Source organism: Solanum verrucosum, unplaced genomic scaffold (assembly GCF_900185275.1).
Source record: "Solanum verrucosum unplaced genomic scaffold, falcon-dt-bn FXZP01000008.1, whole genome shotgun sequence".
Lineage (NCBI taxonomy): Eukaryota > Viridiplantae > Streptophyta > Magnoliopsida > Solanales > Solanaceae > Solanum > Solanum verrucosum.
Genome location: NW_026020195.1, coordinates 1,351,338 through 1,369,288, shown reverse-complemented (window position 1 = coordinate 1,369,288; position 17,951 = coordinate 1,351,338). Strand labels below are relative to the sequence as shown.

General features: G+C 31.0%; 1 protein-coding gene across 1 annotated transcript; it reads left to right on the top strand.

Moving 5' to 3' along the window:
- The first annotated feature begins 14,239 nt into the window (after positions 1-14,239).
- On the top strand, positions 14,240-17,304 carry LOC125829759 (WPP domain-interacting tail-anchored protein 2). Its single transcript, XM_049508958.1, has 4 exons — positions 14,240-14,888; positions 14,987-16,119; positions 16,209-16,403; positions 17,008-17,304. Exons 1-4 carry the CDS (start codon positions 14,348-14,350, stop codon positions 17,245-17,247), a joined length of 2,109 nt encoding a protein of 702 aa, XP_049364915.1. The 5' UTR covers positions 14,240-14,347; the 3' UTR covers positions 17,248-17,304.
- Positions 17,305-17,951: the final 647 nt, after the last annotated feature.

The following is a 17,951-nucleotide window of genomic DNA, read 5'->3' as shown; positions in this document are numbered from 1 at the left end:
AGATTTTCTTTTCTTTTTTTACTGAAGAGAAGGGATAAAAATCAATTCTTTAACTTTTTGGCTACTGCTTTTCTTTTCTTTACTTTTTCTAAAAGAGTTACCACGACAACTTTGACGTAACTGATAAAGTTATTATTCTGTCAAGCTGTTTTCTGCAAAAACATAAAAAATGTAGCCAATAATAAACTCTTGTGATCTAATTTTTCCATGAGTCTAGCTTACATAGAGAGTTTAGTGCATCAGATCACTGAAGTTTTTATATTGGCATAATGCATAAACATGCTATTTAACTTGGTTTTTAATTTTAAACATGCACAAGTATTAAGTATATAATTAAACTTGTATAAAGTCATACGTGTTCTACGTGGCATAATACATGCAAGACACTATGTAGAATGCATGTATTTATTTGTTTAACTTTAAACAAATTCAAGTATATTTTTGTGCACGTTCAAAGCTAAAAGATATAATACGAGTGGAATGATCTGAGAAGCCCTTGAATTTCGCTTTGTTCATCAATTGAACCCTTATACTCACGACACTATTAACTAAATCCTTAAACTCATAACACAATATTTTAACTCATATATTTATAGCCACACTTATAACTAAGTACAAAATTATTTTGGATCCAACTGATAAACGTAGTCGAAGTAAATTGTAAAAGTAGAGTCAAAAGGGTCGAAAAAGAAGTTGAGGAAGAAATTAGTTAATTTGAGGGAATCAAGAAGAAAGCTTAGTAACAAAAGGTCCCCTGCATTTATAGTCACGCTTGTATTATTAAAAAAAAAAAAATTAAAAAAGCTGTTAAATTATCTTAATTTTTATGTATTCGAAGAAACATATTTTATGGAGTAAAAGATGGAGAAATAATAATGAAAATAAAATATTATTGAAGTTTTAGAGGGTGGTAAATATTTTTTACTTAGCTTTTATTTGATCATAGATTTCGAATCAAAAATTAAAACCTTAAAAATCTAAATGGTTGAAGTTTGTTGTTTTTAAAATTTGTAAAATATGTTTAAACATGCATTTTATTTAAAATATAATTAAAATTTTATAGCTGAAAGTGAAATTTCTCCAAAAATATAAAGAGAATAATGAAGAAAAAAGTGGAACTTTTCCTTTTGTTTGTTTTTTTCTTCTTTTTTGTAGTACTTGTTTATTTTGTTTGTTTGTTTTAGCTATCTTGTGTACTTTATAGACTACCCTAGCATTATTTATTTGCCTTGTGATGTGTACCTTACTTTATGTCTATGATATTACTAGTACATTAATTTATTATTTAATTTATAGGATAGTTAATACTTTTAATGTAATTTATAAATATTATATATATATTTTAAAAGTAACATCAAATTTATTGTTTTGGCAATAGTAATATTTATGGTGATGATCTTTTCTAAGAATTGTTTTTTTATATGTGGGATCATAGATTTGAAGCTGATTTATAAAAAGTAACATGTCAAATGTTTGGATTATAAGTTATCATTCAAGAAGAACACGAAAAAGAATATTCATTGTACTTTTTAGAATCATAAATTATTATTTTTTAAATGAGCAAATTGAAGTGTGATTTAGCATAGAGAATGATGAGTTCATACAATAGGAGAAAAAAGATACATGTTACATGTTACCTACATATAACTGCTAAATATTATATGTAGCTGTTTTAGAAAAATAATTGTGGTGATCTTGAATCTTTGAACATCGAGTATGACTAAATATAGTTAAAATACATTCAATTTTATTGCGAGATAACTAAACGAATAATTAAAAGTTTTGAGTTAGAGCTTTAAAAGGTTATCGAGGATATGTTAATGATCGAAGGTTGTGAAGAACACAAATTATGATAAAGGGTTAGTAGGTCGGTAACAAAGTTTTGTCTTGCTTTTTATATTAGCAGTTGTTTACTTTTATAGCGTTTTGTCCTTCAATTTTTGTTACTATTCATCATCTCATGTACTTCAATTATCATATACTTGTAATTACTATTCAAAATGATTTGTCATGTTTTTCATAATAAAATATAATAGTCTCTTCGATCAATTCTGTTATTTCTTTTTTCATATTGCTTTGAACTATTTTTTCTGAAGTCAAAAATCTATTAGAAACACATCCTCTACTTTCGAAGTAGGAATAAGATTTAGAAAACTTGCTCGGCTCAAATTTGAATTAGTCAAGATAATAAATTTAAAATAGATAATTTATTAAAGAATTTTAATTGGGACTTAATAAACCAGCAACTGACATTGCCAACTCTTGACAGTAATTAATTACTTATATGATAAAATTGTCCTCCCCTTTTCTATACCTAGGGGCTAGGAGGAAGAGCTTATAATATAATATTACTTAATTAAATTTGTTTAATTTGGTCAAAACACCTATGTTTATACTAGCTTGTTTTCACACACTTTTATGGCCACTTGAATTATTTCTAGAGTTGTACCTACACTAGGTATTTCATCTTTTTAATTTTGATAATTTCCCTACCTTATCAATGCTTCAAGCTAACGTAAATGTAAATTGCAACAAAATAATTAGGAGTGTTTCCTCTTTTTAAGTGACTTAATTAGCCATGCATATCTGAATTAATCGAAATCACAATTTAATGATCAAATATAAGATTAAAAAATCCAAGAAGAAAAAACCCTTCTTTGTAAGTACACTATCAAAATGTATATAATTAATTAATTAATTATAATTTAGCAATAAGGGTGTAGGTTAAGACATGTTGTTTGCAACAAATTTTAAGTATATGAAAAATAAATTAATCATAAATAAAATCTGAAGAAACAAGAATATTATATTAATATAAGTAGGGTGGAACAATTTTTTTTCCTCTCTTGATTCTTCTCTGTGATGGAAATTTTGAGATACCTTTTCAAAAAAATATAATATCATTTATATATGCATGAACTAGGGATTAGGGTTGAATAACCTTTATAAACCCTAATTGGATCTGAAAACGTCTTGTAGAGTCTCCATTGTAATTAAACACGTCTCGTAGACTCTCATAAAATTTCAATGTCTACACATACTTCATATCAAAGTGATATAAATATTGAGTACGAATAATTTTTTTGATTATACGCCCCATTCTTATTTTTTTAAAAAGGGAAATAAATACGAATTAAGTACTATATACGTACTAGTGAGGTGTTTTAAAAAATAATAATTATGAGTTGATAATCTTGAGATATGATGCACTTTAATTTTGTTTCAATATTCCATGAGACAAAGTACAATACATTCGTTACGTTAACTTTTACCTTAAAAGTTATATTTTTTAAATATTTATTTTCCCATTTTACTACGCCACCTCTTGATTATTTTAATTTTTCAAGGTTATAATTAGAATTCAAGACTCCAACTTGCAAATTAATTTATCATGTTAGAATTTAGAAGCAAACTTCATAAACAAACTTCACTGGTCGTAAAAACTATCAAAATTTTCTTTTTTTTTTATATAATCTTATTAAATGAATCAATTACAATTCATAAATAAGATATTAAAATATGAAACATTCTAAGGCATCACATTGATAAATCGTAAATTTCCATATTCTTCTTATAAATAAATATTCGTGATTACAATCTTTTAAATACATTATTTTTATCATAATTCACTAGTCAACAATAAAAGTAACTGATTATTCTTCAATATAATTCTTCACATGATACGAATAACCTCTTCACACGCATGATGAGTGTTCTTCGTAAAATTTACAATAATAGGGTTTTTTTTTACAAAATCTAAATCAATTTATTTTTTAAATTTTTTTAAAATTTAACATGTTGATCAGACTCGAGCAAAGATTTGAAAATTGGAAGAAAATAAAAATAAAAAAGACATTGATTGATTGAATATAGCTGGCAAGAGGCAATGGAATTGTAGTTATATAGCAGCAAATGGTCAAACTTGGCAGATCTTTCACTTTACCACTTGATTCTCTATGTTGTTTTTGACTCCAAGTGAAATCTGTCGTGAGGTGAGATATAAAGTATAATAATTTAAGAAATAAAACGTAAGATTATTTCATTTTGTGTTTGATTGAAAGAATCAGGTAGTTTTGTTATTATTTTATTTTGATATTTATATTTTTAGTGATAATGAGATAAAATTATCTTATATACATAATGAAATAACTTATCATATAAAACTTATTTCGAAATAATTAATCATAACTTTGTTTTTAAGCTTTTCTTCCAGTAAAGGTCATCTAATTAATGGATTAGATCTTCAATCTCATTACTTCACGAAAGTTGATTCATGTTTAAAATTCTCCACCCTATTAATAAATGAGAAAATTAAACTTCATAAATAATTATAATTTAGAACATAATTATAAAATGTAGTTATAATTTGTGTATGTACGAAATGTAACAAGTTATTGTATTAGGTGGAAGAGTTATATCAATTAGGTATCGATTATTAATAAAAAAGAGTTATATATATTCAAGTGACGAATTTTAATTGAATAACATGAATATCAATTGTATCAAATAAAAATATGTGACTAATTATATATGTTGTTGGTTTTTAAGCGAGGGTGATTGTTATGTGTCAATTTTTCCTCATCGAATAAATACATAAAATTTAATTATTTTTATGTTGGTAAGCTATTGCCAAGAGTGGTGGCCTAGACCATGTATGTTGTTACATTTACATGGTCAATACATAAAATTGAATTATATATTTTTTTTTACAATATACTAATTGTCACTATTCTAATGATAATAACCTTTTAAATAAAATAAAAATAAAAATAGGATGCAGTACTGTTGATGGACTGTCTCTATTTCTTTCTCTTATGTCATTATTAATAGTTGGCCTTGGGACTTGAAATCACAAAGACCAAAAATATTAGTATTAGAATAATAGAATGAATCTCTTTCACACTTTGCTTTATAAAATTGCTATAGTACTAGTCTATGAATAATCTAAGAGAGCAACATTAAATTATAAAACAATAAAAGGGACAGTGTAAGAGGTGAAAATGATTTGTATTGATTAGGTTAGTTTTACTAGGTGTTATCAAGTGGATAGCCAAGTATAAATATATATATATATATATATATATATATATATATATATTATATATACACGTCAATACAGATTGTGATATAGTGGTGAGACTGTTTCATTCTTAATAAAAGGTTTTGAATCTGAGCCTTCAACCTTGATAAAGAGAAAATTTTGTTGGGAGCACCACCCCGAATGAGCCGTGCGATATGTGATTCAGATTTAGTCGAGGCTCCAATCAGAGACGGAGCTAGGATTTTTCGAACATGAGTGCACCAAGTAAAATGTATTGAAGTGAGAATTGATCTTTAATCCTCAAGGTCAAAAGCTCAACATTTAACCATGTGGACCATTTAGACTTCTTGTAGTACGGGTGCAAGAATGTAATATTATACAAAATCTTAAAATATATACATATAAAATATCTAATTTTACGAAGAGACCATGGGTGCGGGTGCCCTATTTTTTGGCTGTAGATTCGCCACTGGCTCCAATATAAACTCCAGACACCGGATAGAAAACTAAAAAAAATAAAATATATTATATACACATTAAATAAATTATTTTTTTATATTTTAAAAATAAATCTTATATAACATATACACATGCAACAATCCAAGAATAATATCCCATCAAGGAATAGTCCAAATAAGGAAGTTAGATGAAAACTCATTACAATATATATATATATATATATATATTAAGATTCCTTAATAATTTTTCTCATATTTTTATAAAACCTAGAAGATGGGTATGCAACCAATGATGTACCGACACGTAATGCTATGCAACATCAATTAGTTGTTGCCGTACAAGTAAGAAAAAATGTAAACAATTTTACAAATATTAAAAATTAAACTATGGTTAGTATGGTATAAGAGTAAAGGTTGGTATGGCTCTTCTTTAGGGAAAAAACTAACATAATGAAGCAAACAAAAATCTTATAATAAACATAATTTACTATAAAGGAAAAATTAAAGAACAAATCCCTCCAAAACAAACATGGGATTGGGGGTTAGGGATTCAACATATCCTAAATGTGAGCTTGAAAATTCTTTAATACAGGATTTAATGAGGTTCGATCAAGTTTGTGTCCTAATACAAACATAACTTTTTTTTTTTACGATATCAACCTTCAACTTTCACACCCTACCAACAAAAGTTTCACATTTTCTTCTACCTAATTTTGGGTCGCACTACGAACTTTTTGGGTCTGGTCTTCGTACTCATCAAAATTCAATACGCTAAATCGATAATATGTACCTATATAATAAGAAGACACATACATATCAATATCATTATGAACTTGCTGACTCGAAATTTTGAATTTTGTAGCAATGTTAGTAAAGTGAAGCTTGTCTTAACTTTAATCAATTAAAGGTTGCACGTCTAGAGTGTTTGAATTATGCCAATAATCATGCAAAGATAAAGAAAAGGTATAGAAAATTGAGCTTATTGTAAAAAAATGAATCAATCGTACTAGTAATATATAATTGTGTATGAACACAATATTATATATTGTACACTTTTTAATGGTCAAACCTACTTTTATACAGCTATTGGTCAATGTTTTTCCTTACAAATTGTTCTTTGCAAATCAATTTTTAACTTATTATTAAATTAAAAATTAGAGAAAATAAAAATAAAAATTAGAGACATAGGTAATTAGTATGAAATCTGTAAGGGAAAGTTGAATAAGATCTTGTAATTAGCTGGTCTGACAAAAAATTAGGTGTCCCTCAGAAAAAGAAAACCATGAGATTGTGATACCGATTAAAATAGGGCAGCGTAGTGCACTAAACTTTCATTATACGTAAGATTTGAGAAGAAGGTGAATCATAAAGGTCTACTACAAGAGGTTGTTTCCATTTCTCAATCTCGTAACCTTCTGATCACATAATAACAACTTTATCAATTACGTTAACGCTCTCCTTTCTGATACTGACTAGAGATGCAATAATAATTCTTGAAGGGAAAGATCATTTAGGATTGTGATGTGTTAGATAAGATCTTCCATTCTTAATTAAGAATATCTTGAGTTCGAGTATTAAGAATAATAAAAGCAATCCTAATAGTAAGTCTTAATTAAGAATATCTTGAGTTTGAGTATTAAGAATAATAAAAACAATCCTAATAGTAAGTACTTCTCAAATCAATGATTTTTACTTAATACGTGAATATGAATTAATCAGAATCTCAAAATAAATATCTAACGCGGAATATAAATTAGAAAAAATCTTGAGGGAAATGACTAAGTACCATATCCTACACCTTTTTTTCTTTTTAGTTGTTGCTAATGATGAATTCCATGCAAAAATTATGAAACAAATCATGATTGATATTGTTATATGATTGTATCCTAACTCTTTTTAGCTCCCTTTTGGCCAAACCTAATTTCAAAAAAGGGTCCTCCTTTTAATCAATGAAAAATATGTTTTTTTTATAAAAAAAAACAAAAAATCTTTTAACTTTTTTTTTCTCAAAACTTTCTGAGTTTAATTTTTTTTTACCCCAAAAAATGTGGGAGCCTTGCACCCAAAGAAAAAGATTGATATATTTTTAGGCGAGAAATTTCTAAAAAAGAGCTACGTGTACCTTAAAAGAGTCTCATGTTGAAACGGAAGAAGAAAGTCACGAAGAACTTTATAATTAACTTAGGTATATCACATATTCACATGATATATGCGTTTTTTAATTCAAATACATCGTAGCCCGATAAACAAATCCATGCATGTATCAAACACTAATTAAGAATAGGGAAAATTGTATGAAATAGCAAACTATTAATTCAAATTAAATCATATAGACATAGTTCATTTTATTTGTAAAATATAGCAAACATCCCATTTTTTTGTAATTTGGTTCGGTATACAATTAGCCCTTTTCGGTATACAATTAGCAATTTTATGCATTTCGGTATAAAATATATAAAATACGTTTGTGTTTGTATAAAGCGAGAGAAAAGTGTATATACAAATACAAATACAAATACAAATACATATATTTCCGTCCTATACACTTATGATTATACAAATACAAATCTTATTATACAAATTACAATGTATAAATGAATTTATACAAAACTGAACAATTTGTATAAAATTGGATGTATCTAGCGAATTATACATATCAAAAGCTCCATAGCAAACATAAAATTTGCTATGAAGCGCAATTATACAAACTATAGTTATAACATACAAATATATTTTTTATATTTGTTATATGTGAAAGTTGCTCGAATAGAATAAGCAGCCCATTTGTTTCTTGTATCCAATTTATGGGCCATTAACCAATTCCATGTCAAGGCCCATTAGAAAATAAGAGTGACTATTAAACTATTTCAAAGAAAATCTTTTTTAATATTAAGAATATATTTGAAAATAATTGTCAATGATAGTCTTGAATTCCTAAGGTAATACCTATTTGGGACAATTTATTTTGAACTGTAAAATAACCATTCACATGAAGATATATGTTATGTATTTATAGTGTTAATATTTATAACCATAAGGTATAATTACACATTTTCATTGTGTATTACTCTTTTATTTCAAATTATTTGTCGTGATTTATAAATACAGTTGTCTCAAATTATTTATCAGTTTAAGACAATCAATTATTTATTCCTCATTTTTCATACGTTATTGTTCTTGAAGACTATAAACACCTCAATAATAAAGTGATGTTACAATTGTTTAAATACTAATAAAATTAAAATGATTATAATCTTCTTCTAATTAATATGTTTTAAGAAATGTGTAAAACAAAATCACAATGGAAAAAGGAGATTAGAGTATCCTTACTCTTGATAGCTGATGAACAAGATCGCCTAAAGAACAACTCAACAACATTGAAGACTCACAGCAGAGAAAGCGAAACTGTTGGTTCTTCCACGACGGGAGTATTTTTTCAGGTAAAAAGGGATGAAGAGGTTAGTGGGAGAGGGGCGGATTAGGAAACTCTAAACAATAGAAACGTGTATATAGGGAGTAAGCTTTGGGCTTTGTCTGAAATGAGTCTCCCTTTATAATTTTGTTCATTTTATGTTATTGGATTTGGACAGTAGGCCCAAATCTAATAACACAAAATAAACAAATTAAAAAGGAAGGCCCATTTAGACAAAGCCCGAAGCTCACTCCCTATATACAGGTTCCTATAGTTTAGGGTTTCCTATTCCACGCCTCTCCCACTAAGATCTTCATCCCTTTCTCTTGAAAAATGTTCCCACCGTGGAAGAATCAACAACTTTGCTTCCTCTTGCTCAATTATTTATTCCTCATTTTTCATTTATTATTGTTCTTGAAGACTACAAACACCTCAATGATGAAGTGATGTTACAATTATTCAAATACTAATAAAATTAAAATGATTATAATCTTCTTCTAATTAATATGTTTTAAGAAATGTGTAAAAAGGAAATCACAACGTAGAAAGGAGATTAGAGTGTCCTTACTCTTGATAGCTGATGAACAAGATCGCCTAAAGAACAACTCAAGACATTGAAGACCCAAAGCAAAAGGAAGCGAAACTGATGGTTCTTCCACGACGAGAGTATTTGTCAAATAAAAGAGATGAAGAGCTTAGTGAGAGAGTGACGGATTAGGAAACTCTAAACTATAAGAACGTACATATAAGGAGTAAGCTTTCAACTTTGTCTAAAATGAGCCTCCCCTTTATATTTGTTCATTTTGTGTTATTGGTTTCGGACAATAGACCCAAATGAGTTTTGTATTTGATAATTTAGCAAATCAAATACAAAACTCATTTGGGCCTATTGCCCAAATCCAATAACACAAAATGAATAAATTAAAAAGGAAGCCTATTTCAAACAAAACTCGAAACTTACTCCCTATTTACACGTTCCTATAGTTTACGATTTTCTAATTCACCCTCTCCTACTAAGCTATTCATTCCTTCCACTTAAAAATGCTCCTGCCATGGAAGAACTAGCAGTTTCTCTTCCTCATGCTCAGGGTAATCAATGTTGTTGAGTTGTTCTTTAGGCAGTCTTGTCATCAGCTATCAAGAGTATAGATACTATAATCTCTATTTCTTTTTTTTTTCCTTTTAATTCTGTTGTGTGTCCTTTCTTTTTCATAGTTATGTTTTCTGATATAGTAGATCTTACCCTCTGTATGAGTCTCGTCTAACAGAATATATCTTAAACACTAAGTTAATGATCACCACTTCTATGTATTTAAGAAGTGAACACTAATCCAGTGTTTAAGATATCTTCCATTAGACAAGACCTAGAGTAACGAGCAAGATTCATTATACCAGAGAATTAACACAACTGCAGAGAAGAAATGACCAGACAACACAGTTAAAAGGAAAAATGAGATTATAATATCCTTACTCTTGATAGATGAAAACAAGATTGCTTAAAAACAACTCGACAATATTAACTCTTTGATAGCAAAATTCTATATTCTTTGAAGTGTAATTTTCTAAATTAGCATATACTATAACAACCAGCAAAAAAGGACTCGACCTAATGAGAGGATCTGGTGGCAAGATGAAACTATTGAACCTGGAGGAAATCTACTTCATCATTAACGAAGGGTGGTGGTGTAGAGCTTCCTATGCACCTTGTCACAAACCACCTACATGAGAACACAAATCAGAAAGCAGAAGAGGCAAATAGAAAACAAGGATAAAAACACCAAAATGAGAAGGTTCTCCTCGATTAGCCAAGATCCGACAAAAAGTAGCAACACTTTAAACCCATGGAACCTGAGAACACAACTACAAAAATGGGAGATCGTCAGTAATAAGAAGGAATAGAGAACTAAATTTTTTGATCTCTTACTCTTGTTAGCTAAATCAACAGCGGTCAAGGTGGCTAACACAATTGATCATGTTGATAACCCAAAGCTTGAGATCTTTTGGGGTGTGAGTTAGACCTAAGACCTAATTTAACATGGTATCAAAGCAGGGCCCGTCTCACCCGATGTTGGGACCCCCAAAATCAAAAATTGCCCACGAATCAGATGCTAAGCACTGGGCATGAGATGGGGTGTTAAAGAATGACAAAAGTCCCACATCGGTGGTTAATGAGATAAGTGGACTCTTTATAAGGCTTGGGCAATCCTCCTCCCTTTGAGCTAGCTTAGACAAAGACAGAGGCAGAGATTAATCCAAGGAGGAAACATAGCTAAGCAGAAATTGAAGAAAGAGCAAAGGGTGAGGAGTAAGACAGCGGCGCGGAAAAAAAAGGGAAAAGAAAATGATAGGGGATCGATTAGAAAACCCTACATCACAAGGATATATAGGTCAGGATAAAGAGAAGAATGGGCCATGAGTTAATTGTTGTTGATGCTCTTCATATTATTTGTTTGTTTTTTCGTATTGGGCTAGTGATGGGGTGGGCTTCGCCCATGAAGGTGTACGAGAGTGTAACTATTACCTTGTCTTTTCAGTATGAATACAATCCCAAAATTTTGATTAAAAAAAAAAGTAATTTTCTAAATTAGTCCAACTCCAATTTTATTTTATTTTTTTAAAATAGAAATAAAAATTTATTTAAGTTTTAATGCAATGAATCAAATATCTATAAAGAAAACAGTATAGTTACTATATAATTCCATTATTATGCTCTTAATTGCAAACCAAATGAGTCCTAATAATTAGAAGTAATTGACAATATTTTAGTCACCACCAAAGTTTCTAGTGAATATTACAATAGTAAATGTTCTTTCTTCTTAATCAGAAATTTTGAAACTGTATTCTGAATATTGAAAAATATTTTTTTACTTTTCATCGCGAATCTAAATGAGTCAAACCTCAAAGAAGATATCAAACACCGAGATGAGACAAAAAAAACCCATCTTAGCCTTAATTTTAGCATTATTTTATACGTTATTATTGTTTGGACCCCAATAGTCTAATCCTCAATTATTAAGTTTTTGGTATCAAACACCTATACCCCCACCACCACTTACCCAACGTGCGCTCCTCCAACAATTATTTCATTTTCCACTCAAATTTCTCCTTTTATTTCTTTCCCTTTCCTAAAAAAAAAAAATAAAAAAAAAAAAATTCTCCAAAATCAAGAAATCCCAAATTGCAGAAGATGAACATTAGTGTTCATGGTTTCTTTATAATGAAGGTCATTTGATATTGTCTTTTTGTATTGTTGCTGACGTGGGGTTATGTGATTGGTTGGTCTGAATGTTGTGGGACCCACGTTAGTAACATTTTAGACACCAACTCCATGAGCCAAAAAATATCTTAAAGGTTGACCCTTTTGTAGATCACAAATATTCTTTGCCACTCTATTCAAGTTATTATGAGAATAAGAACCATTTTATCTTCATGTTAAGGTATGTAGTGAAAAATCTTGTTTTGTTTGATTTACTTCTTGTAAAGATTGAAGCTTTATTTGTTCTTTAAGGCAATTTGTAGTTATGTGTTTGAGAATTGTGTAATTATAGTGTTTTGGTTGATATAAAGGTTTCTTGTTTAGTGTTTGTACATAATTTCTTGTGGAAAAGCTTTGAGCTTTCACTAAAACAAGAGATGGACACATGTTTTGAGTATGGAGGAAGTTAAGTGTTGTTCTGTTTTTCTTGAAAAATTGAAGCTTTATTGGTTCTTTAAGGCAATTTGCAATAGTTGATGATGATTATGTTTGGCTTATTTCATGATTTGGAGAAGTGTTTGAGAATTCTACTTACTTTTGTGTAATTATAGTGTTTTGGTTGGTATAAAGGTTTCTTGTTTAAGGACAAGTAAGGTTGCTCGGATGATAAACATTCCTCTACTTCTAACCCCGAGGTTGTGAGTTCGAGTCACAAGGAGCAAAATAGGGTGGGAGCTGTAAAAAAAAGTTTTCTTGTTTAGTGTTTCTTGTAAAGATTGAAGCTTTATTGGTTCTTTAAGGGAATTTGCAATAGTTTATGAAAGTTATGTTTGGCTTATTTCATAGTTTGGAGAAGTGTTTGAGAATTTTACTTACTTTTGTGTAATTATAGTGTTTTGATTAGTATAATGGTTTCTTGTTTAAAGAGAAGCAGGGTTGCTCAGATGATAAACACTCCTCTACTGCTAACCTGAGGTTGTGAGTTCGAGTCGGAGCAAAAAAAAAAAAGGGTGGGAGCTGTAAAAGAAAGTTTCTTGTTTAGTGTTTGTACTTAATTTCTTGTGGAAAAGCCTTCAACTTTCACTAAAACAAGAGATGGACACAGCAATTTATGTGTTTTGAGTTTGAAGGAAGTTAAATTGTGGTGCCAATGTTATATGAGGCTATAAGTACTTAGAAGCTCCATGTTCTGAAACATTAGGTTTCGTGTGACATATATAGATGAAGTTACTAAGTGCAGCCATAGGCGGAGCTAGGCCCCCTTAACCGTAAGATTACTTTGTATATATAAGATCAAGATTATTTGTATGTGTAGATAGTATATGTTGAATCCCCTTGGTTTCTTAGTGTATCTACTTCATATTTTGAATTATGTCAGTGAAAATCCTGCCTACGCTCTGGGTACAACTAACTGAAATAGCTTGTGTTGAGAGTTTGGGTGATTTCTTGTTTAGTAGATAGATAGAACAGAAGTTGTATGGTCGAGTTCTCAACAAATATAAGCAATTTGATGTCTATAAATACTTGGATACAACTTTAATGTACTGTAGGTAGATGAACTTTTTGAATAATCGTTATTATCATTTTAGCTAATTAGGTGCCTTTTTGCTCTAATCCTAAGTTTGAGATTTGAATCTTCTTCATGGTTATCTAGCTATTTCGGATTGATTATCTGTAAATAATCGAGTGATTAGTTCCGTTGGTTGGATGAAAGATGCTATGGGGTTGGACAATACAACAACATACCTTTACTCTAGACAAATCTGTGGGTTCAGAACATGGTATGTTTGTAAAAGGGGATCGTGGTGTAAAATTTTCAAGCATCTGCTCATCAGTTTAAGCATGAGGATGATCTCTGCGGGGGTTTTAATGTCTCGATTACCATTCACCATGTTCTGTTTCCATTTCTCTTTTGGGGTTTATTGTCTTCCTATCAAACATTGACTTGTGTATATAATTGCATACTATTACAAAAGAAATGTGGTTTCTGTTAACTTAGACAAAACCATGTACAGCTGACTAATTGCCTTGGCACGTGTATTAAAGTACAAGACATATAGAGATGGCAAATCGAGAATATAAGCTTATTAACACCTTGTGTTTGCTATATATCCCTTCAAGCTCTCTTACGCCTTTTAAGTGCCTACTTAATTCATTTGGTCTGATCAATTTGGACCTGCATTTTCAGCTCGTGATGCTTTCCTTCCTATTTGCAGCTGCCTTATCAGAAGTACTGATCAATGGTAATTGAAGAATTGGCTGTCCGTACTTCTGATATTGTCGATCCACAAGTAATGGAAACCTTGTTGATTGAAAATCACTCAAGTGAAGCCAAGGACATGGAAGAGATGAGGAGTTCTATGGAAAAATTGAGTAGAGTAGATTTGGACCTTGCGTATTCTGATGAGAAGTTGACGAATCTTGACAATCTTTTGATGCGTGTTTTGGCCTGCGAAAATGAAGTTGAAGCAATATCTTTCGAGAATGATGAGATTTCTCCTGAATCAATTGAGAAAGTACTGTTGTTGGATCACTTATCTATCATTTTAAACTCTGAGATAAGACAACTGGACAATTTCTTAGGCACTCTTCAAGACTTAGTCATTGAAGCAAGGCAAAAGATACCTACGCGCAGAGAATTTAGTGAGCTACATGTGATAATGGAGAATAAATTTCATGATACTGAAGAGTTATTGAGACAATCGAAGGAACGTGTTCTAGAAATGAAGATTCAGCTTGCCAAATTGCAGATGACCTCGTTAGCTTTCGACCAAAATGAATGTAAGTTATGAAACTCATTAGGTTCAAGAACACGTTTTTCCCTCTCTTTACTAACATATCAAAGACATTACATCTTTTTCTGGTGCATGTATTATCAGGGAGACATAGGATGAGTTTGGATTTATCAGATATTGATAATGTTTCAGCAAGAGAATTGAAGCCACACGCACAGACAGTTGAGCAAAGACGTATATTAAGAATGTTGGAAAAATCACTCGAAAGAGAGCTGGATCTCGAGAAGAAGTTGACTTTACATAAACAAAATGAAGATGATCTAAAGTTGAAGCTCCGGTTAACCGAGCAAGTAGCTCTGTGCATGGAAGAGGGTGCAGAGGTTATATGGGGTAGGTTTTTAGAGTCGGAAAATGCAGCAGAGGTACTTATGGGAATTTCCAGAGAGATGGTGAGCCGATTACAGGTTGTAAACTTCAATTTGAACGGTTCACTTCAACGAGAGAAAGATTTCACGTTGAAGATTGATAATTGCATAGGACAGATAAATGCCAAAGATATTACCATACAAAACCTTAATAGCAACAACAAACATCTTGCTGTTGAAAATACTGAAGTATCCTCGTTAAGGGACAAGCTAAAACTTTCAGAAGATAAGTTGAAAGAATCTGAGTCTAAGTTGCTGAAAGCAAATGAACTGAATGAAGTAAGCGAAGAGCGTCTTAAAGAACTGGAATGTATCGTAGAATCTCAGAAAGAAGACATCGATATTGCTGAACATAAGGCTGAAAATGCAGAGGAAAAGGTTGCACATTTGACCGAGACAAACTTGGAACTGCACGAAGAGTTGGATTTTCTCAAGAGTAGTAATGAAAGTAATGCTAAAAAGGTCAGTATTCTCGAGAAGCAGGTCAGGGAATTAGAACTTCAGCTACAAAATGCTAAGACATCATCCGAAGCAGGTCAAGAACAACAGAATATGTTGTATACTGCCATTTGGGATATGGAAACTTTGATCGATGAACTAAAACAAAAGGTCTTAAAAGCCGAAAGCAAGACTGAACATGTAGAGGAACAGTGCCTTATTTTGTCGGAAACTAATTTAGAACTTACCCAAGAAGTAGAGTTTCTAAGATCAAGAGTTGAAGGATTGGAGACTTCGTTGAATCAATCTACTGTTGAGAAACTTGCAAGTGCAAAAGACATTAACATCAAAACCAGCTTTATAATGGATTTGGTCATGCAACTGGCTATCGAAAGAGAGCGAGTACAAAAACAGGTGCTTTAGTTTTCTTCTTCTGTTGCTTTCTGTTTGGAAATTCAAAAGTTAGAAGTTATTCTAAGCACTGACTTGTTTTTCCGCGACAGATTTTTTGTTTGGCCAAGGAAAACAAATCATTGATCAGCAAGTTGAAGTCAACGAAGGAGCAACCATCCATAACTGTACTTGAGAATGGAGGTGATGATATTGGGTTGTCATCTTCTAGAGTTGCCTCAACAATCGCTGCTGCTACAGACAGTTATCGTGAACAGCAAACAGAATCCTCACAGAAAAGCTCCCAGGTATTTCTTTTCCTTTAGTCATTCAGAATTTCCTAAATATGTATGTTCCAATGTATGCCACTTAAAGACAATAGCATGATATGTTTCTTAGTCTTAGCCTTAGAATTAAGGCCTTGTTGTTTAGTCTTGTTGGTGAGGGTTCGATTCCCCACCTTGTAATCCCCTCCCCCATTTCTACTTTAAAAAACGGTCTTATGACTATAGCCACTGATAGAAAGTAGTCCAAAGATAGCCCCAAGGCTTTGTTCTACTGGTAAGAGCACGAGCACAACTCGTGATGTGTAGATTGTGAATGTGTGTCACAGGTTCAAACTCTGCATCAGACCAACGCCTGGTGTTTAAGTGAAGGTTGGAGGGTCCACTATCCACAAGTTTCGAACTGTGCACCACTGGCCCTCTAGGATTTATTGGTTATTAAAAAAGAGTAGTCTAAAGATGCTCATCATGCCTGAGTCCTGGCCTCAACGAACCTCAGAAACTAGCAGCACGTAATAGATGCTCATTATGCCTGCTTGTTCCAATTGTGATCATGTTTGTGTTTACTTCATAAAGATGTCAACTTCATTCTATAATCCTAATAGAACATGTTGGTACTCCGATTCAGGTGATCAACGAATTACCTCGTGATAAAACGACTGATCAAAGCAGTAAGTCCTCCGTTTTGACAAATGAAGAGCCTAACATAGTTGTCAAGACAGAGGATACCGAGGTTCAGCTACAAGCAAAGCAACATCAACACAGGTACATTGTCATGGCAATCCTCGTCTTATTACTTTCGACATTAGTATTATACTTTTTTGACAAAAGAAACGATATCCTCGAGTGGTTGATGGTTAGATTATAGTACTTGTGTTGGAATACATTGTACAGATTCTTTGATTGATTTTTGTGTTGTGATCTCATAAGATAGAGCAATTCTTTTAAGTAAATTTGTGTTTTGGTGAAATGATTATTGCAAACTCAAGTCAAGATAGAGCCATTTGTAAAAGCACTTGTGTTTTAGTGGAATGAGTATTGTTGTGGTTGTTGTATTTAACGCGCAATCTGTTCATTTGACACCTACAAAAATCATATTCATAAATAAGTCGAGATCGATCCAAAATAGAACATAAACTTTATTGCCATTTAAGTAAACATTATCTTATACAATGATACAATTCAAGATCTCCATACATGATCAATGGAGTTTTTATTTTTATATTATATAGTTTTAATTAAGTGCATACACAAGTCCCATCTATACAAAATGGATCCCCACCATTACAATTTATATGACAATCTTGTACATCCTTACACCTCTGTCCTGTAAGATCACAAAATCCACTTGTTACTATGTTGTATAAATATATAGAATGTGTTTGATACATAAGTAAAAAAATATTATTGTAAACTGTTATGTACCTTTATGATTATGAGAGTATGTCTTGGGTGTTAAAACATAGGCAAACCCCATTAACACAAGTTGGCAACCCAAATTCCTTACATGGAATATGACAATCTGCTCTAGTCTTACATGTCTCTCCTATCACCGCACCTAAAAATTACGAT

Coding starts and splice junctions, on each gene's coding strand:
- LOC125829759 (XM_049508958.1), top strand. CDS start 14,348: ATGGTAATTGAAGAATTGGCTGTCCGTACTTCTGATATTGTCGATCCA. Junction 16,120..16,208: donor GAGAGCGAGTACAAAAACAG/GTGCTTTAGTTT, acceptor TTTCCGCGACAG/ATTTTTTGTTTGGCCAAGGA. Junction 16,404..17,007: donor CCTCACAGAAAAGCTCCCAG/GTATTTCTTTTC, acceptor ACTCCGATTCAG/GTGATCAACGAATTACCTCG.